This window comes from Aquarana catesbeiana, linkage group LG01, assembly GCF_042186555.1.
Source record: "Aquarana catesbeiana isolate 2022-GZ linkage group LG01, ASM4218655v1, whole genome shotgun sequence".
In the NCBI taxonomy this organism is placed as follows: Eukaryota; Metazoa; Chordata; class Amphibia; order Anura; family Ranidae; genus Aquarana; species Aquarana catesbeiana.
Window position 1 is genome coordinate 351,034,892 of NC_133324.1, and position 22,511 is coordinate 351,057,402.

The 22,511-nt window shown below is 39.6% G+C and overlaps 1 protein-coding gene across 1 annotated transcript in view; it reads left to right on the forward strand.

The window, feature by feature from the left end:
- The first annotated feature begins 4,282 nt into the window (after window positions 1–4,282).
- Window positions 4,283–22,511, forward strand: part of LOC141145776 (myosin-6) — a 39,369-nt gene continuing 21,140 nt past the window's right edge. The window contains exons 1-14 of the mRNA XM_073632655.1: window positions 4,283–4,346; window positions 7,240–7,284; window positions 10,415–10,623; window positions 10,767–10,910; window positions 11,050–11,206; window positions 11,829–11,856; window positions 11,945–12,050; window positions 12,282–12,374; window positions 12,566–12,629; window positions 13,053–13,151; window positions 15,204–15,307; window positions 17,169–17,307; window positions 19,031–19,149; window positions 19,298–19,447. Of these exons, the coding sequence (XP_073488756.1) occupies window positions 10,423–10,623; window positions 10,767–10,910; window positions 11,050–11,206; window positions 11,829–11,856; window positions 11,945–12,050; window positions 12,282–12,374; window positions 12,566–12,629; window positions 13,053–13,151; window positions 15,204–15,307; window positions 17,169–17,307; window positions 19,031–19,149; window positions 19,298–19,447 (1,404 nt within the window). The 5' untranslated portion in view covers window positions 4,283–4,346; window positions 7,240–7,284; window positions 10,415–10,422. The remainder of the gene's footprint in view (window positions 4,347–7,239; window positions 7,285–10,414; window positions 10,624–10,766; window positions 10,911–11,049; window positions 11,207–11,828; window positions 11,857–11,944; window positions 12,051–12,281; window positions 12,375–12,565; window positions 12,630–13,052; window positions 13,152–15,203; window positions 15,308–17,168; window positions 17,308–19,030; window positions 19,150–19,297; window positions 19,448–22,511) is intronic.

A 22,511-nucleotide genomic window follows, 5' to 3' on the forward strand; every position in this document is an offset into this window, starting at 1 on the left:
GGATGTCCAGTAACCTCTAGCAACCAATCAGTGAGCAGTATTTATGTACAGTAACCTCTAGCAACAAACCAAGCAGAAGTAATGTGCTGTAACCTCTATCAAATAATAAGTGAGCCATAATGTGTGCTGTAACCTCTAGCAGCCAGTCAGTGAGCGGTAATGATACACTGTAACCTCTGGCAACCAATCACAATTGCTGCCTGATTTGATTCAGGAATTTGCTATTTTTTTGCGTGTCTCAGAGCAGGTGGAGAACGAAATTGCATAGGGGGGACCTGTCATCCGCCTGCTCAGTGGGGATCAGCGGAGCGATCCCCCTGCTGAGCAAGCGGAATCCGCTACAAGGAGATGCCCGTGTGAAAAGTGCCTAACTGTAGTCAATTTGGACACATATGAAGATCTGGATGCTCTTGATCCAGAACCTCAGAGCAGACCTCTGTCTACCTATGTGCATTTCATATGTTTTCAGTGTGTTTCAGATGAGAAGATTGAATTACCATGGGTCCAAGGGGATACCCTTGTATCCAAGAGACTTTTTTCCATCCCCAAGCTGAATCTCATACTATCTGTATGAAGCTTAGAGGCCTCTGCATAAATGGGTCTTGTTACAATGACATCACTTTAACTTATAAAGATAAGATAAAAAGGGCCATTAAACATTTTGTGTGGATGGCCAGAGTAGCCATAAAGCAGAATGAATGACAGAAATGTGCAGGGTGAAGAGAATGTGAAACCATCATGTGGTTCATTGCTCTGAAATACCTACCCCCAAACATAATATTCTCCTTTCATTAGCTTTAATCCGTTGATGTCTAGTCTAATATTACACCCTTTTTACTTCCGTTCCTAATTATTTCTCCTTTTCAGTCCTCAAATCATGGCTCAGTCATAGCCATATACCAATTTTACAGTACCACCGTTCATTAAACAGTACAGTTAATTAAGCCATCTTGTATTCTAATATAGATATATCGATTTTCCATAATACATATGCTCATTAACTTGTGACCCTACGACTAAAAAAGTACGTAAGGTCCATGCTGGACTACTGTATAACAAATTAATTGATTCTTAATCAACAAGCAATAAACTTTTATAGTGTCTAGGCTGAAGAAAGCACTTGAATACCTCTGCTCTTCTACCTGATAAAGATATTGTTCCTCAAACTATTGGGAATTGAACAAGAGGCATACATTTCCATGGTACATTTGGACTGTGCAATCAAATGGGTAAGTGGTTGTAGCTGTATATAATTAACCTATGTAGCAAATCATAAACTGATGTTCACTACATACAGTGTAGGACAGTGTGGTCCCAGATTGCAATTTGCATGCGCCAAGCAAATCAAGGTCAAAAAAGGCTGTCAGAGGAAAAAAAAATATAGGGTATGCACAAGCATTTTTTTAGTTATTAGCTCCATTACAAGCATCAGTAAGTCCCCTTTCACACTGAGTCGCTTCTAAACTGCCAGTAAAACACTGAGCACTTTTGAAGAGCTTTTCAGGCGTTTTGAAGAGTTTTTCAGGCGCTTTCCATTAATTTCAATGGAGAGGGGCGTTTTTTCACTGCCCTGCCGGTACACTGCCCCAGTGTGAAAGCATTCATTGATTTAAATGGAAATAGGTTTTCTTGAGCTTTTTAGGCGCTCATTTTGGCGTGAAAGCGCCTGAAAAGCACCCGTGTGAAAGGGGTCTTAATGAAATCATGTACATGTATCTGCAGTGGATACAGCCTGCACATCTAATACCCCTAGCACAGCATTCACTATGGCTTATTTTACTTATTTTATAGTGTTTATTGCAATTGCATTTAATATCAGGAATCACTTTATGCTTTTCCTAGACATATGCATATAAGAGGGTTCTTCAAAAAGTTTCCCCTCCTTTTTTTAAAACTTAGTTATATATATATAGTATAAAAGTGCGGAAACTTTTTGAAGACCCCTCGTATAAACATTAGAGAAAATCACATTTTAATTTTAAGCCTAGCTGGCATATGTTCATCTACTGGAATGTATACTTCAGAGCAAAACACATTTCTTATACCTGTGTATAGTATATGTAGCTCATATGCTTGCATCCATGAAATGTGGGGACACGTAGTAAAGTTGTGAGGATACGATTTGGTTGTCTGCATACAAATGATGTTCTTCTGTACATGCATAAACTGTGTAGACAATCAGGACCACTGAGTATACTGCATTAGGTGTCACTCACTCACACGTACAAAGGGTCATCTTCACCAGCAAAGGATGCACAGGTGTTCCATGCATCCCGTTCAGGTAGCCTGTTCAAATTAATGACAGGCGAATGGCTGCACACATCTGCAAGACAGATTGTGTTCAGATCCGTGCATCAGTCCCACACAGATGAACAGTTAAGGATGTGTTTGGAGATCCATGCAGCTATCCGCACACCATTGATTTGAACAGGCTTCTTGCACATGGCTGCATAAAACACCTGTGAATCCCATGCAGATGAAGGCAGCCCTTTCTGCAGGTATACTGAACAGTACACGAATGAGAAGGAGGCCTAAAAGTGATATTAAAGGTTAAAATGTGAAAAACAAACATGTTATACTTACCTGCTCTGTGTAATGGTTTTGGACAAAGCAGCCCCAAACCTCCTCTTGTGGTGTCCCCCGCCAGCGCTCCTGGCTCCCCCTCCCTTGCTTAGGGGGGCACTTGTGCGTGCTCGCTCCCGACCCCTGATCTGTGTGTCCATAAGATCTTTGTGTCTATAAGATCTGTGTGTCTGTAAGATCTGTGTGTCTCACCCCCAATCCCTCCTCACTGGTGCTGTTTCCCCTGCTGCTGCGTCTTAGCCAATGAGGAGGCAGAGACCCGGGAGAGCAGCTGAACCATGAACAAGCTTTGGTATTAGGGTGGGCCACAGGGGGAGCAGCATACTGAAGGTGTTTTACCTTCATGCATAGAATGCCTTTACCTTAAAGTGTATTTTTTTAATTTTTGGATAGAGAGGTAAGGAGTTAGGAACCCCTGTCAAGTTTTTATTGCTCTCTCTATTTGTCCTGGTTATCATTGTCATCAAGATTAAATGACAAGGAAAATACAAAAATCTTAGTTTTCAAAAAAAAGAAAGAAAGGTAAAATCTGCCAAAAGGGAGACCTGTTCGGGCAGCAACTGTCTTAGGCAGGCCATACACGGTGCAAATTTCTTTCCACAAGTTGCAGGAAAGAAATTTGCACAATTCCCCCATCAACAGAGACAGTGCTGACAGGGGAATCCCTCCTGCCAGGCAATTGTCTTCTCCCAGCGGGGGGGGGGCGGGTTGGGTGCAGAGGCAGGCGGGGGAAGGGGCCCCCGCCATTAGAAGACAGTGATTATCACTATAGCAGCCACTAGCGATAATCGCAAGATAATCCGGCAAGTTGGTTGTACCCAAGTTGATCGATCTTGGTACATTAAGCCTGCCCATTAACGGTTTGAATCTCGGCTAGTTCCCGCTGAACCAGCTGAGATTCATTCCCTCCCTTTGGAGATATGTCATCTCATTTCCTTTTATATCTAAATGACAGGAAGTGCAGGGAAATCTCCCCAAAAGGACACAGAGGGTGAAATAAATCTGACAGATTTACCTATTTCTTACTCCATTTAAAATGTGAAAAGGCTTTGGCTATATACGTTCATTTGTTTCATTGTTCTTTGTTTTCTGCCCAATACATAGAATCAGTGAGTGTTGCATAGAACAATAGGATGATCAGTGACTCAAGTCAGCTGTGTGTTGCAGGAATGAGTTAATACAGTGAGTATTGTGATCAGCTGCATCTTAAAAATAACTTTCTGAAACAAAAGGTTGTCAAGACGGAATATTGTATCAGAGTGAATTCACCATGCTGCCAGCAGACAGCTCAAGGCCACCCTGCTCCCTGAAATAGCTCCTCACTCTCACTCTGCCTATTGTCCTAGCCTCCGGAATGCACACAAGTGGATCCTAAATCTAGCTCTTGCAGAGGGCAGAGGGGTCAAGGAGTAAAGAGAGGGGGGCGAGGGTGTGAAATTTTAAGTGGTACCAGTCGCTCCATACATGGAAAACATGCCTTTTCTGTGTCACTGTCATCTCAACAAAATCTGCTCCATGTCATTCAAGGGTTGTGTTACACATACGCACAAACTTACGCACACACCCCCACCCAAAATTGCTGAGACAATGGCTTGTAGGTGAATGGGACTGGACAATAGATTTGGAAAGGACAGGGGGGGGGGGGTTGCCCACAATAGAATTAGATGACATGTTCCTAATATGGGAGAGAGTTGGGGATATAAGAGAACAAAAGAGGCACATATGCTATTGTCACCAAGGAAAAGTGAGCAGCCAGGTCTGGGGTAAGTCTATTGCGCATACACATTATAGGTATATGGACATAGCAGGTAGCCCATTCAAAAAGCAAGCTTTGTTGTGCAAGTGTGCATCTCTGAAATTATGCTCAGACTTTTCAATTTATATACTTCACTTTTCATACTACACTTCAGTTTATATTTTGACAGCTACAATTGTTTTGCATTACTTGGCAGTAACACAGATGCAGTGTTTTGTCAAGGTAAAGCCCCTGGCCCATGACCATCTTCCATTCTATGACAGCAGAAACAGATCCCCTACTGAGTCAGATCAGCACAGGGCCGATGTCACTTTTGTGACTTTTGTGTTTTTCTTGATTTTCTCTACATCTTGTGATGGAAGAAAAATGGACCCATGCAATCAGAATCAGAATACGTTATTAATCCCAACGGAAGATTATTGCAATCTCTATAGGGTGGATGTGCGCCTGTTCACATCAGTGTTTATTCAATCTATCCCATTCAGGTGTTTTTGTGGAGCTAAATTTACTTGGATGTGGACAGATGGAAATGGATGGACATCCGTTTACATCTGCCCATCCAAAGAAATACATTGGGGTTGATTTACAAAAACTGCAAAGTATATAATCTGGTGCAGCTCTGCATGGAAACCAATCAGCTTCCAGTTTTTTTTTTTGTTGTCAAAGCTTCATTGAACAAGCTGAAGTTAGGAGCTGATTGGCTACCATGTACAGCTGCACCAGATTTTGCATTCTCCAGTTTTAGTAAATCAACCCCATTGTCTTCTGTCTAGATCTGTACAAAATACGCACTTATCTGAAGGAGGCCTAAAGGTTAACGAGAACCCCAAACACCGAAAATACATCATTCAAAAGAGATGAGCAGGAGATTTAGGTCAGAGAGATCTTCTACAGCTATTATCACAAGATAATAATGACACACACCTCTTGGTGCCAAATAACTGCAGTGCTTTCAGTCTCAAGTTATATCCCTGTTACATGGCATTGCCAAAAATAAATGCAACTCTCTATAATCATAATGCAGTCTACCAGATGTTCTAATGAGACACAGGAAGCCATGCAGTTTATCTGCAGTCATAGGCATACAGTTTGATTACCTGAGCAATGTACCCGTGCTGCCCTATAGACACAGATAACCAAATAGCCTGCCTCTGGTTACATTGATTAAAACAAATTACATTTAATCATGCACAAACGTAATTTCCATTCCCTGTAAGGCTTTGTCATTGCTTACAAAATGTTTTAATGATATAATATAATATACTGTTAATCATAGTATTAAAATATTTAAAGTAAGAAAATACTTAAAGTACTAATTAGTACTTATTGAAGTTCTAACACATATAGCATTCTAGAAACATATAGACCATGAAAAAATGCAATGTAAAACTGGCTATACAATCTGATTTTAGTATCTCTGTACAATCTTCTCTAGCGTTACCAAAGGTATGGTATATGAGGGCCAACTGAACAATCCATTCATTTTGTAGTATTTCAGAAGGGCCCTAGCGCTACATAGTCAATGGTAGATCTAAAGAAGATTGTACAATCAGATTTTATGTTGAATGGTCGGATTAAATCATCAATTTAAGATACATGTATAGCTGTTTGATGCAAAGGTCCACACAATCCTTTCGATAGCTAATCTTCTTAAAGCAGAATTTGCATAGTGTATTTTATGTTATTATTCATTAAGCTACATGTGAGTATATTAAATACAGCAGAACAATGTAATTAAATTAAAGATTTACTAGAGTAGTTATACTACCCCAATATTTGCAATTATGGCAATATGTAAACCAACTATTCCTAATTTTTCGGTACCATATGGCATTTTAATAATAGGATCAAATTCTCAATGTAGTTGCCCCTAGACATGTTTTGGTTAATTCATATTAATTATTTAGGTTATAAAGGTTCTCTTGTTCTATGTGCTTAATGCAGCTCTGATTATCTGTTCTTGTTATGTATATTTTTAGCGCATATCCTTTTGTGCATACATATCCTATAGCTTGCTTTTGTCTGGTGCATTGTCAACGTATGTGCCTCTTGAGATGTAACATGCACCCTCATATTACTGTGCTGGCTTTTAATTTTAAATATTGGCAACTGAAGTACATTGTGCTATAGAACAAAATCTTTTTATGTTTTTCTGTAGCATACGTTTATAAGAATATTAGAGCACCTGTAATTATTTTATCACTGTAGCAATACACTGGGCAGTCTTCATAGTTAACCTTTAGAAGTTGCATAGATAAATATCACATATAACATTTTAAATTCATCGCCATCGTGGTATGTCTATAGTGACATATAGGGAAAAAGAGACATTCTTCATAAAAATTGTTTGTAACTTTAATGTGCTAAGATGTACAATTGCTAGTTCCTTGCCCTCTCTAAAGTGTATGCCTATCAGTAGAGCTTCCATTTTATCCTTATACAGTAGTAATATTTAATAGCTTCTTTTGTTCATAGCTACACATTTCAAAGTATTTCAAATACATAATCTGTGTTGATGTAGAAAGAATTTACTATGGGGTGTTAAATTAAGCTGAGTGCTTGAATAAATTTGATTATACATTTCTGTGGTCCGCACATAGTTTGATATGATAACGGTGAGATGTCCTGTCTATGCCACTATGTTTCATGTCATCTCCAACACCTCAATTATCTGTCTTGCAGTTTCTTCATATCATCCCTGTTCTATAAATAATGCTGTGCCCTTATTCTGTATCTGAATCCTTTTATCATTTGGCTCCTCTTCCTATCTCATGTTCCTCTAAAATGTTAGCTATTATTCCCAAGATTGCCTCTGCAGTAGATACTTCCAGGAACTTCCTGAGTACTTATCATATGTCTTCCCTTGCCAAGGTTTAATTGTGCTTTTTCTTTTTGCCCAGAACGAGTCCTCCCTTTGCTTCTTGTGTTGAGCAGTTGAGAACAAGGTAAGAAAAACTGTTTCTAAATTATACTTATTCAATGACACCATTTATTCCCAATAGCATCCTGAACATAAATGTGAAGATCTTTATGGTTAAAGTGACACTAAACTCTAGTATAAAAAAAACATAATAAAGTATGTCATTTAAGTACCTTCTACTTGCGTCCAGCCTCCTCCAAATCTCCAAATTCCTTTTTTTTTTGCTGCTGTGATCCAACTACCTATTAAAGAGTGGCTACATTCGTCCTCCATTGTCCAACTGTATGTATGAACATAGCCACCATCTCTTTCTCACTCTTGAGATAAATTATGGGCTATGGAATATTGGATTTGTAGTGTGCATATAGCACATGATCACAACTAAAGTGCATTGCTGGCTTCAAATTAACAAAACTGAAAAGGCGAGGTAAAGGTGAGGATCAGGTCCTCATGCAGGATGTTACAAGAGGCAGAAAAATACACTAAGAAAAAATGTAATGAAAAATAGATTACAGGGCCATTAAGTAGTGGATGTGTATGGATTATTTTTTGAGAATAAGCATATTGTTTAGTGTCACTTTAACAACTAACAGACAACACAGCTGGATACATTTTCAAACAATAGTTAGACTAATTACAGAATACAGTAATATCTTACCACTGTAGGCTTGGTCAGTAAAGCTGGGTACACATTACAGTTTTTTTTTATGCAACCCCACAGGTTGCACAAAAAATAACTGACAGCTCTGGTCAGGAGCCACTGTACTAACCATGCAAAGTTAGTCCAGCAATCTCCGACGCTGAGCTGTTGTGTTATGACAGGTGGACACCCCCCCCCCTTCCCCGCCAGAACACTCTGATCAGTGCTCTCTGCCATTGGCTGAGAGCGCTGATCGGGAGTCGGGCGCCTGCTGGTTTTCCAGCATGCACATTCGACAAAATCCGGCCGAACAGCCGGCTTCTATCGGACAGGCCAACATACACACAGGCAGAATGTTAACCGGTATTTTTTGTACCAGCAAATGTCTCCCGACATTCTGCCCCTGAGTGCAGGATTTAAGTGTCACAATAAATTTGAATGCATGATGAACATACAGAAAGCATTGATTGGTCTAATTAGCCCATGATAATTAGTTACTAAGAAACACATGCAAGCTGTAATTTAGTTATATTACTTATCTGAACCTGTGTCCTATACTTAAAACATACTAAGGCATATTTACAGAGGGAATAGGGGTTTTTGTGTGACCGGGTCAATGATACCAAGGTGCCCAAGCATAAATGCAGCTTTTCTTCATTTTCATTTACAAGTCTATTAGAAATAGACTTGAAAAACTTAACATTAATAAGTCACCGGGACCAGATGCCTTGCACTCGAAGGTCCTTAGGGAACTCAGTCAAATAATTCCCAGACCATTGTTCCTAATTTTTACTGACAATCTACTGACTGGAATGGTACCAGCTGATTGGAGAAAAGCCAATGTAGTACCAATATTTAAAAAAGGGCCAAAATACATCACTGGGAATTACAGACCAGTTAGCCTAACACCAATAGTATGCAAGCTCTTGGAGGGGATGATAAGGGACTATATACAAGATTTTACTAATGAAAACTGTATCATTAGCAGTAATCAGCATGGATTCATGAAGAATCGTTCTTGCCAAACCAATCTATTAACCGTCTATGAGGAGGTGAGCTGCCATCTAGATAAAGGGAGGCCCGTAGACGTGGTGTATCTGGATTTTGCAAAAGCATTTGATACATTTACCCATAAACGTTTACTGTGCAAAGTAAGGTCCGTTGGCATGATCCATAGGTTGAGTACATGGATTGAAAACTGGCTACAAGGGCGAGTTCAGGGGGTAGTGATAAATGGGGAGTACTTGGAATGGTCAGGGGTGGAAAGTGGGGTCCCCCAGGGTTCTGTCCTAGGACCAATCCTATTTAATTTGTTCATAAAAGATCTGGAGGATGGGGTAAACAGTTTAATCTCTGTACGTGCAGACGATACTAAGCTAAGCAGGGCCATAACTTCTCTGCAGGATGTGGAAGGAAACCTTGCAAGTAGATCTGAACAAATTAATGGGGTGGGCAACTACATGGCAAATGAGGTTTAATGTGGAAAAATGTAAAATAATTCATTTGGGTGGCAAAAATATGAATGCAATCTACTCACTGGGGGGAGAAACTCTGGGGGAATCAAGGATGGAAAAGGACCCGGGGGTCCTAGTAGATGATAGGCGCAGCAATGGCATGTAATGCCAAGCTGCTGCAAACAAAGCAGACAGAATATTGGCATGCATTAACAAGGGGATTTACTCCAGTGATAAAATGATAATTCTTCCGCACTACAAGACTCTAGGCCAGCAGCACCTGGTGTATGCTGTCCAGTTCTGGGCACCAGTCCTCAGGAAGGATGTACTGGAAATGGAACGAGTACAGAGAAGGGCAACAAAACTAATAAAGGGACTGGAGGACATTAGTTATGAAGAAAGGTTACGAGCACTGAACTTACTCTCTCTGGAGAAGAGACGCTTAAGAGGGGATATGATTTCAATTTACAAATACCATACTGGTGACCCCACAATAGGGTTAAAACTTTTCAGCGAAACAGAGTTTAATAAGACACGTGGCCACTCATTAAAATTAGAAGAAAAGAGGTTTAACCTTAAACTGCATAGAGGGTTCTTTACTGTAAGAGCAGCAAGGATGTGGAATTCCCTTCCACAGGCGGTGGTTTCAGCGGGGAGCATCGATAGTTTAAAAAAAATATTAGATAAATATTAGATAAGCACCTGAACGACCACAACATACAGGCATATACAATATAATACTGACATATAATCACACACATAGGTTGGACTTGATGAACTTGTGTCTTTTTTCAACCTCACCTACTATGTAACTATGTAGCTATGTAACTAGCTCTATGCTCACATTACATTATTTTCAAACTAAAACAACAGTTTCCTTTTCATCCATGTATCCATTCATCTATCTATCTATAGATCAAGACCATTTACCTATCTATCTATAGATCAAGAAACACTTTATTTAAAAGGGAGTGCTGTTGCAATTTTGCACATGCGCCCATGTAATATGTAAAAGCATAACATTATATATGAGGTACTCTTAATTCTGCTTTTATTTGTAGACTTCAAAATGTCTGAAGCAGAATTGTCTGAATTTGGGGCAGCTGCTTCGTACCTCCGAAAGTCTGGCAAGGAGCGACTAGAGGCTCAGACTCGTCTTTTTGACATCAAGACTGAGTGTTTTGTGCCAGATACCACAGAGGAGTATGTAAAAGCTAAGATCAAAAGTCGTGATGGTGGCAAAGTGACAGTTGAAACTTCAGCTGGCAAGGTGTGTGAAATAAAGTCTTATGCAGGGTTCTTATCGGTCTTTGTGATTCTTTCTTTATTATTTTTATGAATGAATGAATTCTTTCTCTGTATCTGACATGCTGGAATAGTAATTCTATACATTTTATGGTTCTATCTATCTAGACTGTCACTGTGAAGGAAAGTGACGTCCACCAGCAAAATCCACCAAAGTTCGATAAAATTGAAGACATGGCCATGCTCACCTTTCTGCATGAACCAGCTGTGTTGTACAACCTCAAAGAGCGTTATGCAGCCTGGATGATCTATGTAAGAGATTTGAATATTATTGATATTACATCCCATATGTATTCAGAATACTAATAAATGTCTTTTGAGTGTCCTAGTATATTATCTGTCTCTTTTAGATGCAGCTGTACATTATTTGTATCATTCTTTGTTCTACTAGACATACTCAGGACTCTTCTGTGTGACAGTAAACCCCTACAAGTGGCTCCCTGTGTACAATGCAGAGGTTGTGAATGCTTACCGTGGGAAGAAGAGGAGTGAAGCCCCACCTCATATCTTCTCCATCTCTGACAACGCCTATCAATCCATGCTGACAGGTCAGCTGCCTTGGTCATTGCCCGACCTTTTTAATATTATAATAAGTATGGGATATTAGACTACTGTCAATAACAGTGGTGATCATCTTTCTAGATATTGAGGGGCCTTGAGTGCAGCCACCTGACATCGCCAAAGGGCCACACAAAAAAATCTGTTATTTTTCATTATCAGAGACAGCAGACACACAACAGGTTATAGTCAAAGACTATGGTCATGATACAAGAAATGGTCAGAGACTGTGGACATGATAAAAGAGGTGGTCAGAGACTGTGAACATAATACAAGAGAAGATCAAAGACTACAGACCTGCCTTAGGAGACTGTCAGAGACTGTGAACATGCTATTGCAGTTGTTAGAGACTGAGGACATGCTTCAGGAGACAGTCATAGACTGCAGACATTTTACATGAGGCTGCTAGAAATCACTACTATAACGGGGCAATAGGACCGAGGGCCACACAAAAAGTGCCAAAGGGCAGCACATCAGGCACCAGGAGCTTATACTATTGGACTGTTAATCTAGTGTTATTTATATTTTTCTCTCTGAAGATGATCCGTAGACATTTAAGTTGTACTATGGGTGTATTTTTGGTAATTTTTAGTGTTTTCTTTTTACTACTAGATCGTGAGAATCAGTCCATCCTGATCACGTAAGCTGGCATTTTTTGTATCACTAGCTCTTAGGTAGATTGATGTTTTCCTAAAATATTAACACTACCTCCATCTTCTTCTACTTAGTGGAGAATCTGGTGCTGGGAAGACCGTAAACACCAAGCGTGTCATTCAGTACTTTGCCAGCATTGCAGCCATTGGAGGAAAAAAGGACTCAGCAAATGCCAACAAGGTGAGGGGGAATACAGGGGACAAAAAGGGTTGGTTACAGTAAGGGAAACTTAAGAAGTAAAAAGGGAGGAATGAGAGATTATAGAGGTGATGTAAGCAAAACCGGTTAGGAACACAACAAATAAATAATTGGAATATAGCAAACATTTTACCAAGTTGCTCATTGAAACAATGTTGGGGCATATGAAAAAATTTGAATACCTATTCATGAATAATATCAATATTTTATCAGGGAACTCTGGAGGATCAAATCATCCAGGCTAACCCTGCATTGGAAGCTTTTGGGAATGCCAAAACAGTCCGGAATGACAACTCTTCACGATTTGTGAGTACAATTGCCACATGTTCCATTAGCCAATAGCTATTTCTTCTGTACCTCTACACTACATACCTTGCTTTATTCCAATTTGCTGTGGTTGCCCTCTTTGATGTTTCCTTCTTCCGAGCAGTGGATTCTCATTCTTTCCTGATCTCTATTCCTCTGTCTTACTTCTTGTCATCTTTCACATTGGCCAGGGTAAATTCATCCGGATCCACTTTGGTGCCTCCGGGAAGCTGGCTTCTGCTGACATAGAAACCTGTGAGTTCCTCTACTTTCTCTCCCTTCATATCACTGGATGCTTTGTGCACCAGTAATAACGTTTATTTAAAAATTCTCACCTTTTTGTATGCTAAACTGCATTTAGTATACTTTAGATCAGTGGTTCTCAACCCTGTCCTCAAGTACCCCCAACAGGCCATGTTTTTGGAATTTCTCTTAGATAAAATAGCTGTCCAAAATACAAAGCCATTGACTCTGATTTAAAACACCTGTGCAAGATAAAGGAAAACCTGCAAACATGGCCTGTTGTGGGTACTTGAGGACAGGGTTAAGAACCACTGCTTTAGATCACTTACTTACAGTAATGTATTTTAATTAATATATTTAATTATAACATTGTTCATTTATTTCCAACTAAACTTTACCATCTTCTGTTTAACTAATATAATTTTGTCTGTTTAGATCTTCTGGAAAAATCTCGTTGCATCTTCCAGCTGAAGTCTGAAAGGAATTATCACATCTTCTACCAGATTTTGTCCATGAAAAAGCCAGAGCTTCTAGGTGGGTCTTGGTTTTGTCCATGTCATGTAAATCTAATTTAGAAATAGAATCTTGGAGCTGAACTCTGAGAATTAGACAAAATCTATTTTTGCAGTGGGATACCGTGCACTGCAAGGGTTAAATGCTTGTGTAGCACTACCCCTGCAAAAGGCAGCTGGTTGGGTCTTTTCTCTCTGTATAGCAGCAGCCAGGCACACAGCAGAATTTACTCCTCTGGCTCAATGAATAGCCTAAGCAAAAGTGCACCAAGGGGTTAACAGCAGCACAGGCACCCAGGTTCTGCTCTCAGGTCAGGTCAGGTCAGGTCACAAGTCCTTAAGTAGTTGGATGCTTTCCTCCTGCAGCAGGCAGACATTTGAAAAGTGGACTCTTCAGACTGAACCCTGGGTGAGACTACCCTTCTTCATTAGCCTCCGAGATTTCTAGCTTTGTGTCTGATGGGACCTCGTTGAGCTTCTTGGTAGGCATCAGCTAAGCAGCATGGGAGGGCAATAGCCCTCCATGCTGGGTGCCTCTCCTCTTGGAACAGGACCTTGACTGATCAAGCCCCAGAATATTTATGTTCTCTCCAGCCACCTTCTGAGAACGCCCCCCCAGGGATTGGCTGAGACCTCAAAAATATTCAGATTGCTCACTTAGCCTGCTCCATTCCTATGTTCTGGTGCTTTCCAGAAAGCAGGGAAAAGCAATCAAGTGTACAGCCTGGGGGACCCAGATCAGTCCAGAACAATCAACAACTGCTCCACTGATTACAGAGGAGCACAAAAATAATTAAAATGACCTGACAACTTTGCACCTAGCTAGGAGGGTGCTACACTTATTTAGTTTGGAGGTGTAGGGATAAGGTATATTACTTACCCTAACCCTTGGTCCAGCAAGCTCCAGAGTTGTTCTCTTCTACATTTTAGCACCTGTTGTTGGGCTGTGGTCAGTCCATTGGCGTTATTACATACAGTGCAGTGCTATTAAAGTAAAACTCAGGTTCCGCTGTTACTAACTGCAAGCAGGCAGGTTCGTTATTGCAGAAGAGACATGCAATGTCTCTTCTGCAATAAAATACACTTACCTGCCTGCTCTCAGCAGTCTCTGGCATTTGTAAACTGAGCTACACAGCTCAGCTTACAGAGCCAGCCTGATCCCTGGGTGCCGGGATGGCTGATGTCATCCCACTCCAGCCAATGAAGATGGAACACAAAAGAAGATGCCGAAACCAATGAGGACCAGGGACCATTGTAGGAAGGGTAAGTATAGCTCCCTTTAGTTTCACTTTAACCCTGCATTTTACATGAAGGAAGCTGCAGCCACAGCTGAGTTCGCCTTGGAGAGGAGGCAGTTACATGGATGGAGGAAGCCTGTCAGAGCTAGAAATGGGGTAATTGTTACAACTTATCCCTGCACACCTAGACTAAATGAGCACTTAACACTTATGCCCTGTACACACGATAGGATTTTCCAATGGAAAATGTGTGATAGGACCTTGTTGTCGGAAATTACGACCGTGTGTAGGCTCCATCACACATTTTCCATAGGAATTTCCGACACACAATGTTTGAGAGCTTGCTATAAAATTTTCCGACAACAAAATTCGTTGTCGGAAATTCCGATCGTGTGTACACAAATCCGACGCACAAAGTGCCACATATGCTCAGAATAAATTAAGAGAGGAAAGCTATTGGCTACTGCCCTGTTTATAGTCCCGACGTACGCGTTTTACGTCACCGCGTTTAGAACAATCGGATTTTCCGACAACTTTGTGTGACCGTGTGTATGCAAGACAAGTTTGAGCCAACATCCGTCGGAAAAAATCCATGGATTTTGTTGTCGGAATGTCTGATCAATGTCCGACCGTGTGTACAGGGCATAACAGTGCAGGAGGGCCCCACTGTAAGGGTAGATTTTGCCTAATTTCTGGAGTACAACTTTAATAATACACACATACAAACTGTCTCTGTTAAGCACCTCTGTTCATAATGGTCTAAAAGGCATGTCTGGTGTTTATTATATTAAGTATTAAAATATTTTGGTTAATTTCTATTTTGTCCTCAATGGCAGATATGCTTCTGGTTACAAACAACCCATATGACTATTCCTACATCTCCCAAGGAGAAGTCACTGTCGCCTCCATAGATGATTCTGATGAACTCATGGCAACAGATGTAAGACTAGTTTCTTTGAAGGAATTGATATACATCTAGTTTGTCTGATTACAAATATAGAATAAAAATAAGAATTACATTTTTTACATAAAACTAGCATAAGTATACGAATCTAACTTTATATCAGTCTTCAGTAATCCCTGTAAAGAAACATATTTTAATAGTGGGTAGGGCAGCAGTGTCAGCCAATACGAGCTTAAAACTGGCCATACACTGATAAAAATTGTCAGGTTTAGGCTGTTCAATATTATTCAAATATTACCATTATAAATGGGATTCATATGGTATATACACATATATTAAAGAAGGGCCACACTAGTACCACACCCATACATTCAAAATACCTACAGAGAAAAACATAAGAATGATATTTTTCTAATATTCAGACTTTACAGGTACATTTGGAGACAACAACAGTGTTTAAAACAAACATAGTTGTATTTCTACATAATAGTCAAAAGGGTATATGGGCCAATTAATGATCCTAAAATTAGTATAAAGGTTATACAGATCTAAACCTTAAAAAATGTCACCATGGCGGTTCTAGAGGGGTGGATGTCTGTGCCCCAACAAATGGCCTATATTTCCACAATAACCATTATTAAATGATATTTTGATGTAGTATACACAATATTAACAGAGGCCTTTGGCAAAGCGTCCTCTTTTTTCAACACATTTTACAGATTAAATCTGCTTCTTCAGGACAGAACTCAAACATAATAGTGTATTAGATATAACTGAAAACAATCAGTTAAAAAAAATATGACCAAAATTATGATTTTAAAAAGTAACTACAGTAGCAATGATGTATACAGTGTACACAAACTCAATTCATGTTACATCACCTCCACCTCATGGCATAAAACTCACTGCAATTGTTTGACCACCAACTATAGGTAAGTCAGCAGTGCTTGTTTCTTATCTCCTAAAAATCATTCTCCAAAAAAAATATCCCATCCATACAAGTTCCAAACTTCTTTTGTATAATAGCCACCTCATATATCCAGTATATCATTAGTAAAGCATGACATCTGAGAACAGAGGTTACTCATAGTCTAGACCTTTAATATCAAAATGAATACATTAAAAATGAATGCACTCACATATAAAAAGTGCCCCAAGAGCTATGACTGCAAACATATAAGTTATATGGGTATCTACTTCGATTCAAAATCAAAGATCTAGCAGCATGTGTGCCTACATCTCCAACCCTACCTCGGCACGTGCACTGCTGGATCTATGGCAAGGATCGTGAGTTTGAACTAAATACCAACAAATATGGTACTTGAAGCACTTTTGCTTGGACATAAGTTACTTTGATTTACCTATAGTGAGTCAGTAGTCAAACAATAGTGGTGAGTTTTAGCCCATAAGTTGGAGGCAACAAACACAAGTTAAGTTTGCATAAACCGGGTAAAGTAAATTTAAGCTTGTCATACATGGCTTGAATTTCTGTTGGTACCACCTGGCTCGACAAAAGACCAATCAAAAATCTAGGGAGCTAGATGTTAAATTGTGGTCTATCAGCTGTAGTCACTGTTCAGGTATTTAGACAGTTTCAGGTGCTGTGGCTGTCTGAATACAAAGCCGGCAGGGGAGATTCCTCCAGCCCTGCTGTTTAGCAGGGCTGGAGGAATCAAGTATGGCTAGCCTTATTATTGTGAAGAGGAGGACAATGTGTATGAACTGGAGTATGGTTTTTCAGTAAAAATAATTAACTAATAATAGTAATACACTGAAACTTAGGCAATTTATCGTTAGGATTAATAAGGTTATATTTTTGTTGGTTATCAATCAGATTTAGTTATTTGTTTTTCACATTATATTAAACTCACATTGTCTGACACCCCCTGTCTCCCAGAATGCCTTTGATGTTCTGGGTTTCACAGCGGAGGAAAAAGCTGGTGTGTACAAGTTGACTGGAGCCATCATGCATTCTGGCAACATGAAATTCAAGCAGAAGCAAAGGGAAGAACAAGCAGAACCAGATGGGACTGAGGGTGAGATATGCAACTGAATTAGTAGATGTATTCAATATAAACCACACTGTACTGTAACTTTAAAGTTGGCCATATACAGTATCTCACAAAAGTGAGTACACCCTTCACATTTTTGTAAATATTTTATCATATCTTTTTATGTGACAACACTTAAGAAATTACAATTTTCTACAATGTAAAGTAGTGATTGTACAGCTTGTATAACAGTGTAAATTTTCTGTCCCCTCAAAATAACTCAACACACAGCCATTAATGTCTAAACCGCTGGCCACAAAAGTGAGTACACCCCTAAGTGAAAATGTCCAAATTGAGCCCAAAGTGTCAATATTTTGTGTGGCCACCACTATTTTCCAGCACTACCTTAACCCTCTTGGGCATGGAGTTCACCAGAGCTTCACAGGTTGCCACTGGAGTCCTCTTCCACTCCTCCATGATGACATCACAGAGCTGGTGGATGTTAGAGACCTTGCGCTCCTCCACCTTCCGTTTGAGGATGCCCCACAGATGCTCAATAGGGTTTAGGTCTGGAGACGTGCTTGGCCAGTCTATCACCTTTACCATCAGCTTCTTTAGCAAGGCAGTGGTCGTCTTGGAGGTGTGTTTGGGGTCGTTATCATGTTGGAATACTACCCTGCGGCCCAGATCATGCTCTGTTTCAGTATGTCACAGTACATGTTGGCATTCATGGTTCCCTCAATGAACTGTAGCTCCCCAGTTCCGGCAGCACTCATGCAGCCCCAGACCATGACATTCCTACCACCATGCTTGACTGTAGGCAAGACACACTTGTCTTTGTACTCCCCACCTGGCTGCTGCCACACATGCTTGACACCATTTGAACCAACTTTTATGGTTACGGTACATAAATTTGTGTTTTCCTATTAAGCTTTAAGGCTGAATGAAACAGAACTAACAGAAGCCTTCACCAATGTTATACAGCGCGGATGGAGGAACCTTCCACTATGGCTATTGTATTTATGACTCAAACAGAGGCTGCATCTGATTGGATGTAGCCTCTGTTTGGCCAAACATTTGCCAGCAAGAACATTCAACTAAAGTGGATTGAACTATTGATTTTTCTGAAACAGAACAGAGCCAGATGGGCCACCCACTGACCAAATTTTGGCTGACCAGCTTAGGTTTCACACATCACTAAGTCACATGACCTGCAGTTACAGCTATCATTGTGATGCAGGTGCCTGCTAGATTTAAAACTGTTTTATGTGTTTATTGTAGTTTGATATGTTCCTGGGTGAAGCCTGTTGGTTTCTGGGAACACTGTCATTTCAAATTATTCTTTATTCAGATTTGCTTAACTATGACACAAATGTTCTATGGTATTTCTTGCACATAAGGACCCTATAACTGTGTCTTTTTCACCAAAAGTTGTTTTTTTGACATTGCAAGGGAATTATCTTATTTGGTCAATTGATATAGAAATAGTGCCATAAATTGCTAAAAAAAAAAAAAAATTCCATAGATTATGGAGAGGAGGTTTTCCTTAAGCTCAATATTGGTGGCAAACAGTAAAAAAACATATAATTAAAAATATATTGTATTGAACTGAAATGCAACACTGCTATTATCAATGTAAAAGGGTCATGGCTTGCAAAAAAAAAATACAAAAGTGATGCTGTTTGGCTATGGTGTGCACATAAATATATTTAATCCATCTTATAAATGCTTCTTGCTGAATGCTGGTAATACTGTACTCATGTTGCAGAGGCTGACAAATGTGCCTACCTCATGGGCCTGAATTCTGCTGACATCCTGAAAGGATTGTGCCACCCCCGGGTCAAGGTTGGGAATGAGTATGTCACCAAGGGCCAAAATGTCCAACAGGTGAAGACGATTTTATCTTGAAATATCTTTTTCTATATATTTGATTTTTAATTAAATAAGGCTTCTTTAAACAAACACTTTCTTTTGCTGTCTTCTCTATTTGTCTGCCTTTCATAATCATAACACATCAATTTTCCTCATTGTTTAGGTAAACTATTCCATCGGTGCCCTGGCCAAGTCAGTGTATGAAAAGATGTTTTTGTGGATGGTGGTTAGAATAAACACCACCCTGGAAACTAAACAGCCCAGACAATACTTTATTGGAGTGCTGGACATTGCAGGATTTGAGATCTTTGATGTAAGTATTATATAATAAAGTGTGAATTAAAACTTGAATCAAATTACAATCGTTGCACTATCAAAGGTATAAGCATAAATGCTAATCGTAAGATTTCTGTGAAATGGTAAAATAACCAATACTTAGTGATACAAAAAGATATACATATACAGTCAAGTGATTAATAACCATAAATATAAAGTGACAATGTGCAATCATATATTAGTGAAAAGTTTACATCAAGTCCGTGGGAAACAAAAATATCAATAAATCCCAAATACTGGTATTAAAAAAGTGCTGCTGTGCATTGTGAAAGTTCAAATTAATTCAATCTACAGGTGATCTACACTTAATGCGATTCAGTATGCTGTGAAAACAATCCAATAACCAGATGCTGTGTCTCTCACTCAAGTGCTCACCTTAAGATGTGTGACCTTGCTGTTAAGCTTGGTTGATACACACTTTTAGAACCACTACAGGGTTCAGCAATGTATCCGGATTCCTGTATCAGTCTCCAATATGCCTCAGTGAATCAATGGAGAAAAGAGGATTTCATGGTAAAATATGTTTATACAATTTTATTGAAACCAAAATTAAGTCCGACCGGTAACGGGATGATAAGTTGATCGTTCCTAACAGCTGATCTGCTCAACGTTCCGTCCTGTCCCCTTCCCCAACATGTGTCGATACTAGGGATTTCCGTATCTTCCTCAGGGGGCAATGTCACATACGGAAATCCCTAGTATTGACACATGTTGGGGAAGGGGACAGGGCAGAACATTGAGCAGATCAGCTGTTAGGAACAATCAACTTATCATCCCGTTACCAGCCGGTTTAGCCTACTCATTTTATGTTTGATGTAGAATGGTGCACTGAAGCGCCAAGCTAGTGTAAGTACCCTGTGTGGGACTTATTTTTGGTTTCAATAAAATTGTATAAACATACTATACCATGAAATCCTCTTTTCTCCATTAATTCACTGAGGCATTTTGGAGACTGATCCAGGAATCCGGATACATTGCTGAACCTTGTAGTGGTTCTAAAAGTGTGTATCGACCAAGCTTAACAGCAAGGTCACACATCTTAAGGTGAGCCTTCAATACATGGGGGGGAGCACTTGAGTAAGAGACACAGCATCTGGTTATTGGATCGTTTTCACAGCATACTGAATCGCATGAAGTGTGGAGCACCTGTGGATTGAATTAATTTGAACTTTCACAATGCACAGCAGCACTTTTTTAATTCCAGTATTTGGGATTTATTGATATTTTTGTTTTTTGTAAACTTTTCATTACTATATGATTGCACATTGTCACTTAGACATGTGCACACTGAAATATTTCATTCGGAATTTCGTTTTCTTCGGGAAAAATCAATTTATTTAGTTACTCCCGAAATTCATTTTTATTTATTTCGTTTTTCGTTAAAAATTGCATTCGTCAGAAAATCCAAATTAAGGTTGAATCTGTCATTGAAGGCTTATGGTGTCTGTCGAATGTTCAAAGAAGATTCGACGGAACAGCTAAACTGTACGACGCCGTATAGTTTACCTGCTCCGTCGAATCTTCTTAGAACTTTCAACAGACACCATAAGCCAAAGTACGTGTGTACTTAGTTCTAGCTATTTTACTGCTCCTCCTCTTTGGTTACAATCAGCCAATAACATTCATCATCATCATTATTTTTATTGATCTTTTCTCCCCTACGTCGAATCTTTTCTCCCCTAGTTCGAATCTTTTCTCTCTATGTCGAATCTTTTCTCTCTATGTAGAATAATCTTGGACTAATAGAGTTAAGGTTAGGCACATTCGACCACATTCGACCACAGGTTTGATGGACACAGATTGTTATTGTCATCATCATGTCGAATCTCCGATCTATATCGAACTGTTGTAGCAACGAAAACGAAAATAAAGCATTTGTTTATGTCGGATCTTTAGTTTTTCGGATTCTGCACTTTCGTAACAAAAATACCTGAAATTCCGACGAAAATGCATGCACATGTCTTTATATTTATGGTTATTAATCACTTGACTGTATATGTATATCTTTTTGTATCACTAAGTATTGGTTATTTTACCATTTCACAGAAATCTTAGGATTAGCATTTATGCTTATACCTTTGATAGTGCAGCGATTGTAATTTGATTCTAGTATTTTTGCATGGTGTATGAGACATGGTCATCGCTTGCAGCTGAGTCAAAGAGGGCTTAGTGGCTTTTATTGTTAGTGGAGACTCACAGGACGTTTTACACATATTTGAATTAAAACTTGATAGTACAGAGGTTTCTGTAAAACCACAGGAAGAGAAGAAAGGATAATGGCCAAGGATTTCCGAGATTAAACTGCAAATCTAGAAAAAAGCGAATGCCTAGGTTTGTGTATGTCCAAACATGAACAAGCTGGCCCACTCATGACATTTAAATATTGTGTGGTGCCACCCCCATAGGGGCCGCTGGAAGATGACTGTCCCCAGAGGTTGCCCTGACCTTGCAAGCTTCTCTGACACCCTGGATTCTGACATAATTCAAAGAGAGAGTGCAAATGCAAAAGACACCAAGAAATAATAGAGATTGCAAATTTATATTTTACTAGATATTCTTGAGATTACAAGGGGAAAAAAATGTAAAATGCAGGTATTCTTCAAATTGCAAACTTTACCATTAAACAGAGTTACAGAGATATGCAATGAAATGGCAGTAACAGTGAACCTGGCGGTAAAAGCCAACAGGCCTTAAGAGAACCTATGACCCCAAGTACAAGAGGGGGAGAGAAGACTTTTTGTCAGTCAACTCCCTCTAAGCCCTGATGTCACAGGTGAAAAGAAAAATCAAAAGACAATGTGTAAAACCTGGGTAAGGGTTCCCCTTTAAGATAAACAGGTGCTACACTTTGAACAATTTAACTGATGCTGTAGGCTGATTCCTTTGGGTGGAGGAGTCCTTGAAGTAAGGGTATCTGAGATCTTCAGCTATCTATGAAAGGGCCCAAAGATGTTGCTGTGCAATGGCAACCAGCAAAGGTAATTAGAATAAGCAAGGTGTTTCCAGCAAAACGCCTTTGAAGTAGAAAAGGGGGGGGGGGT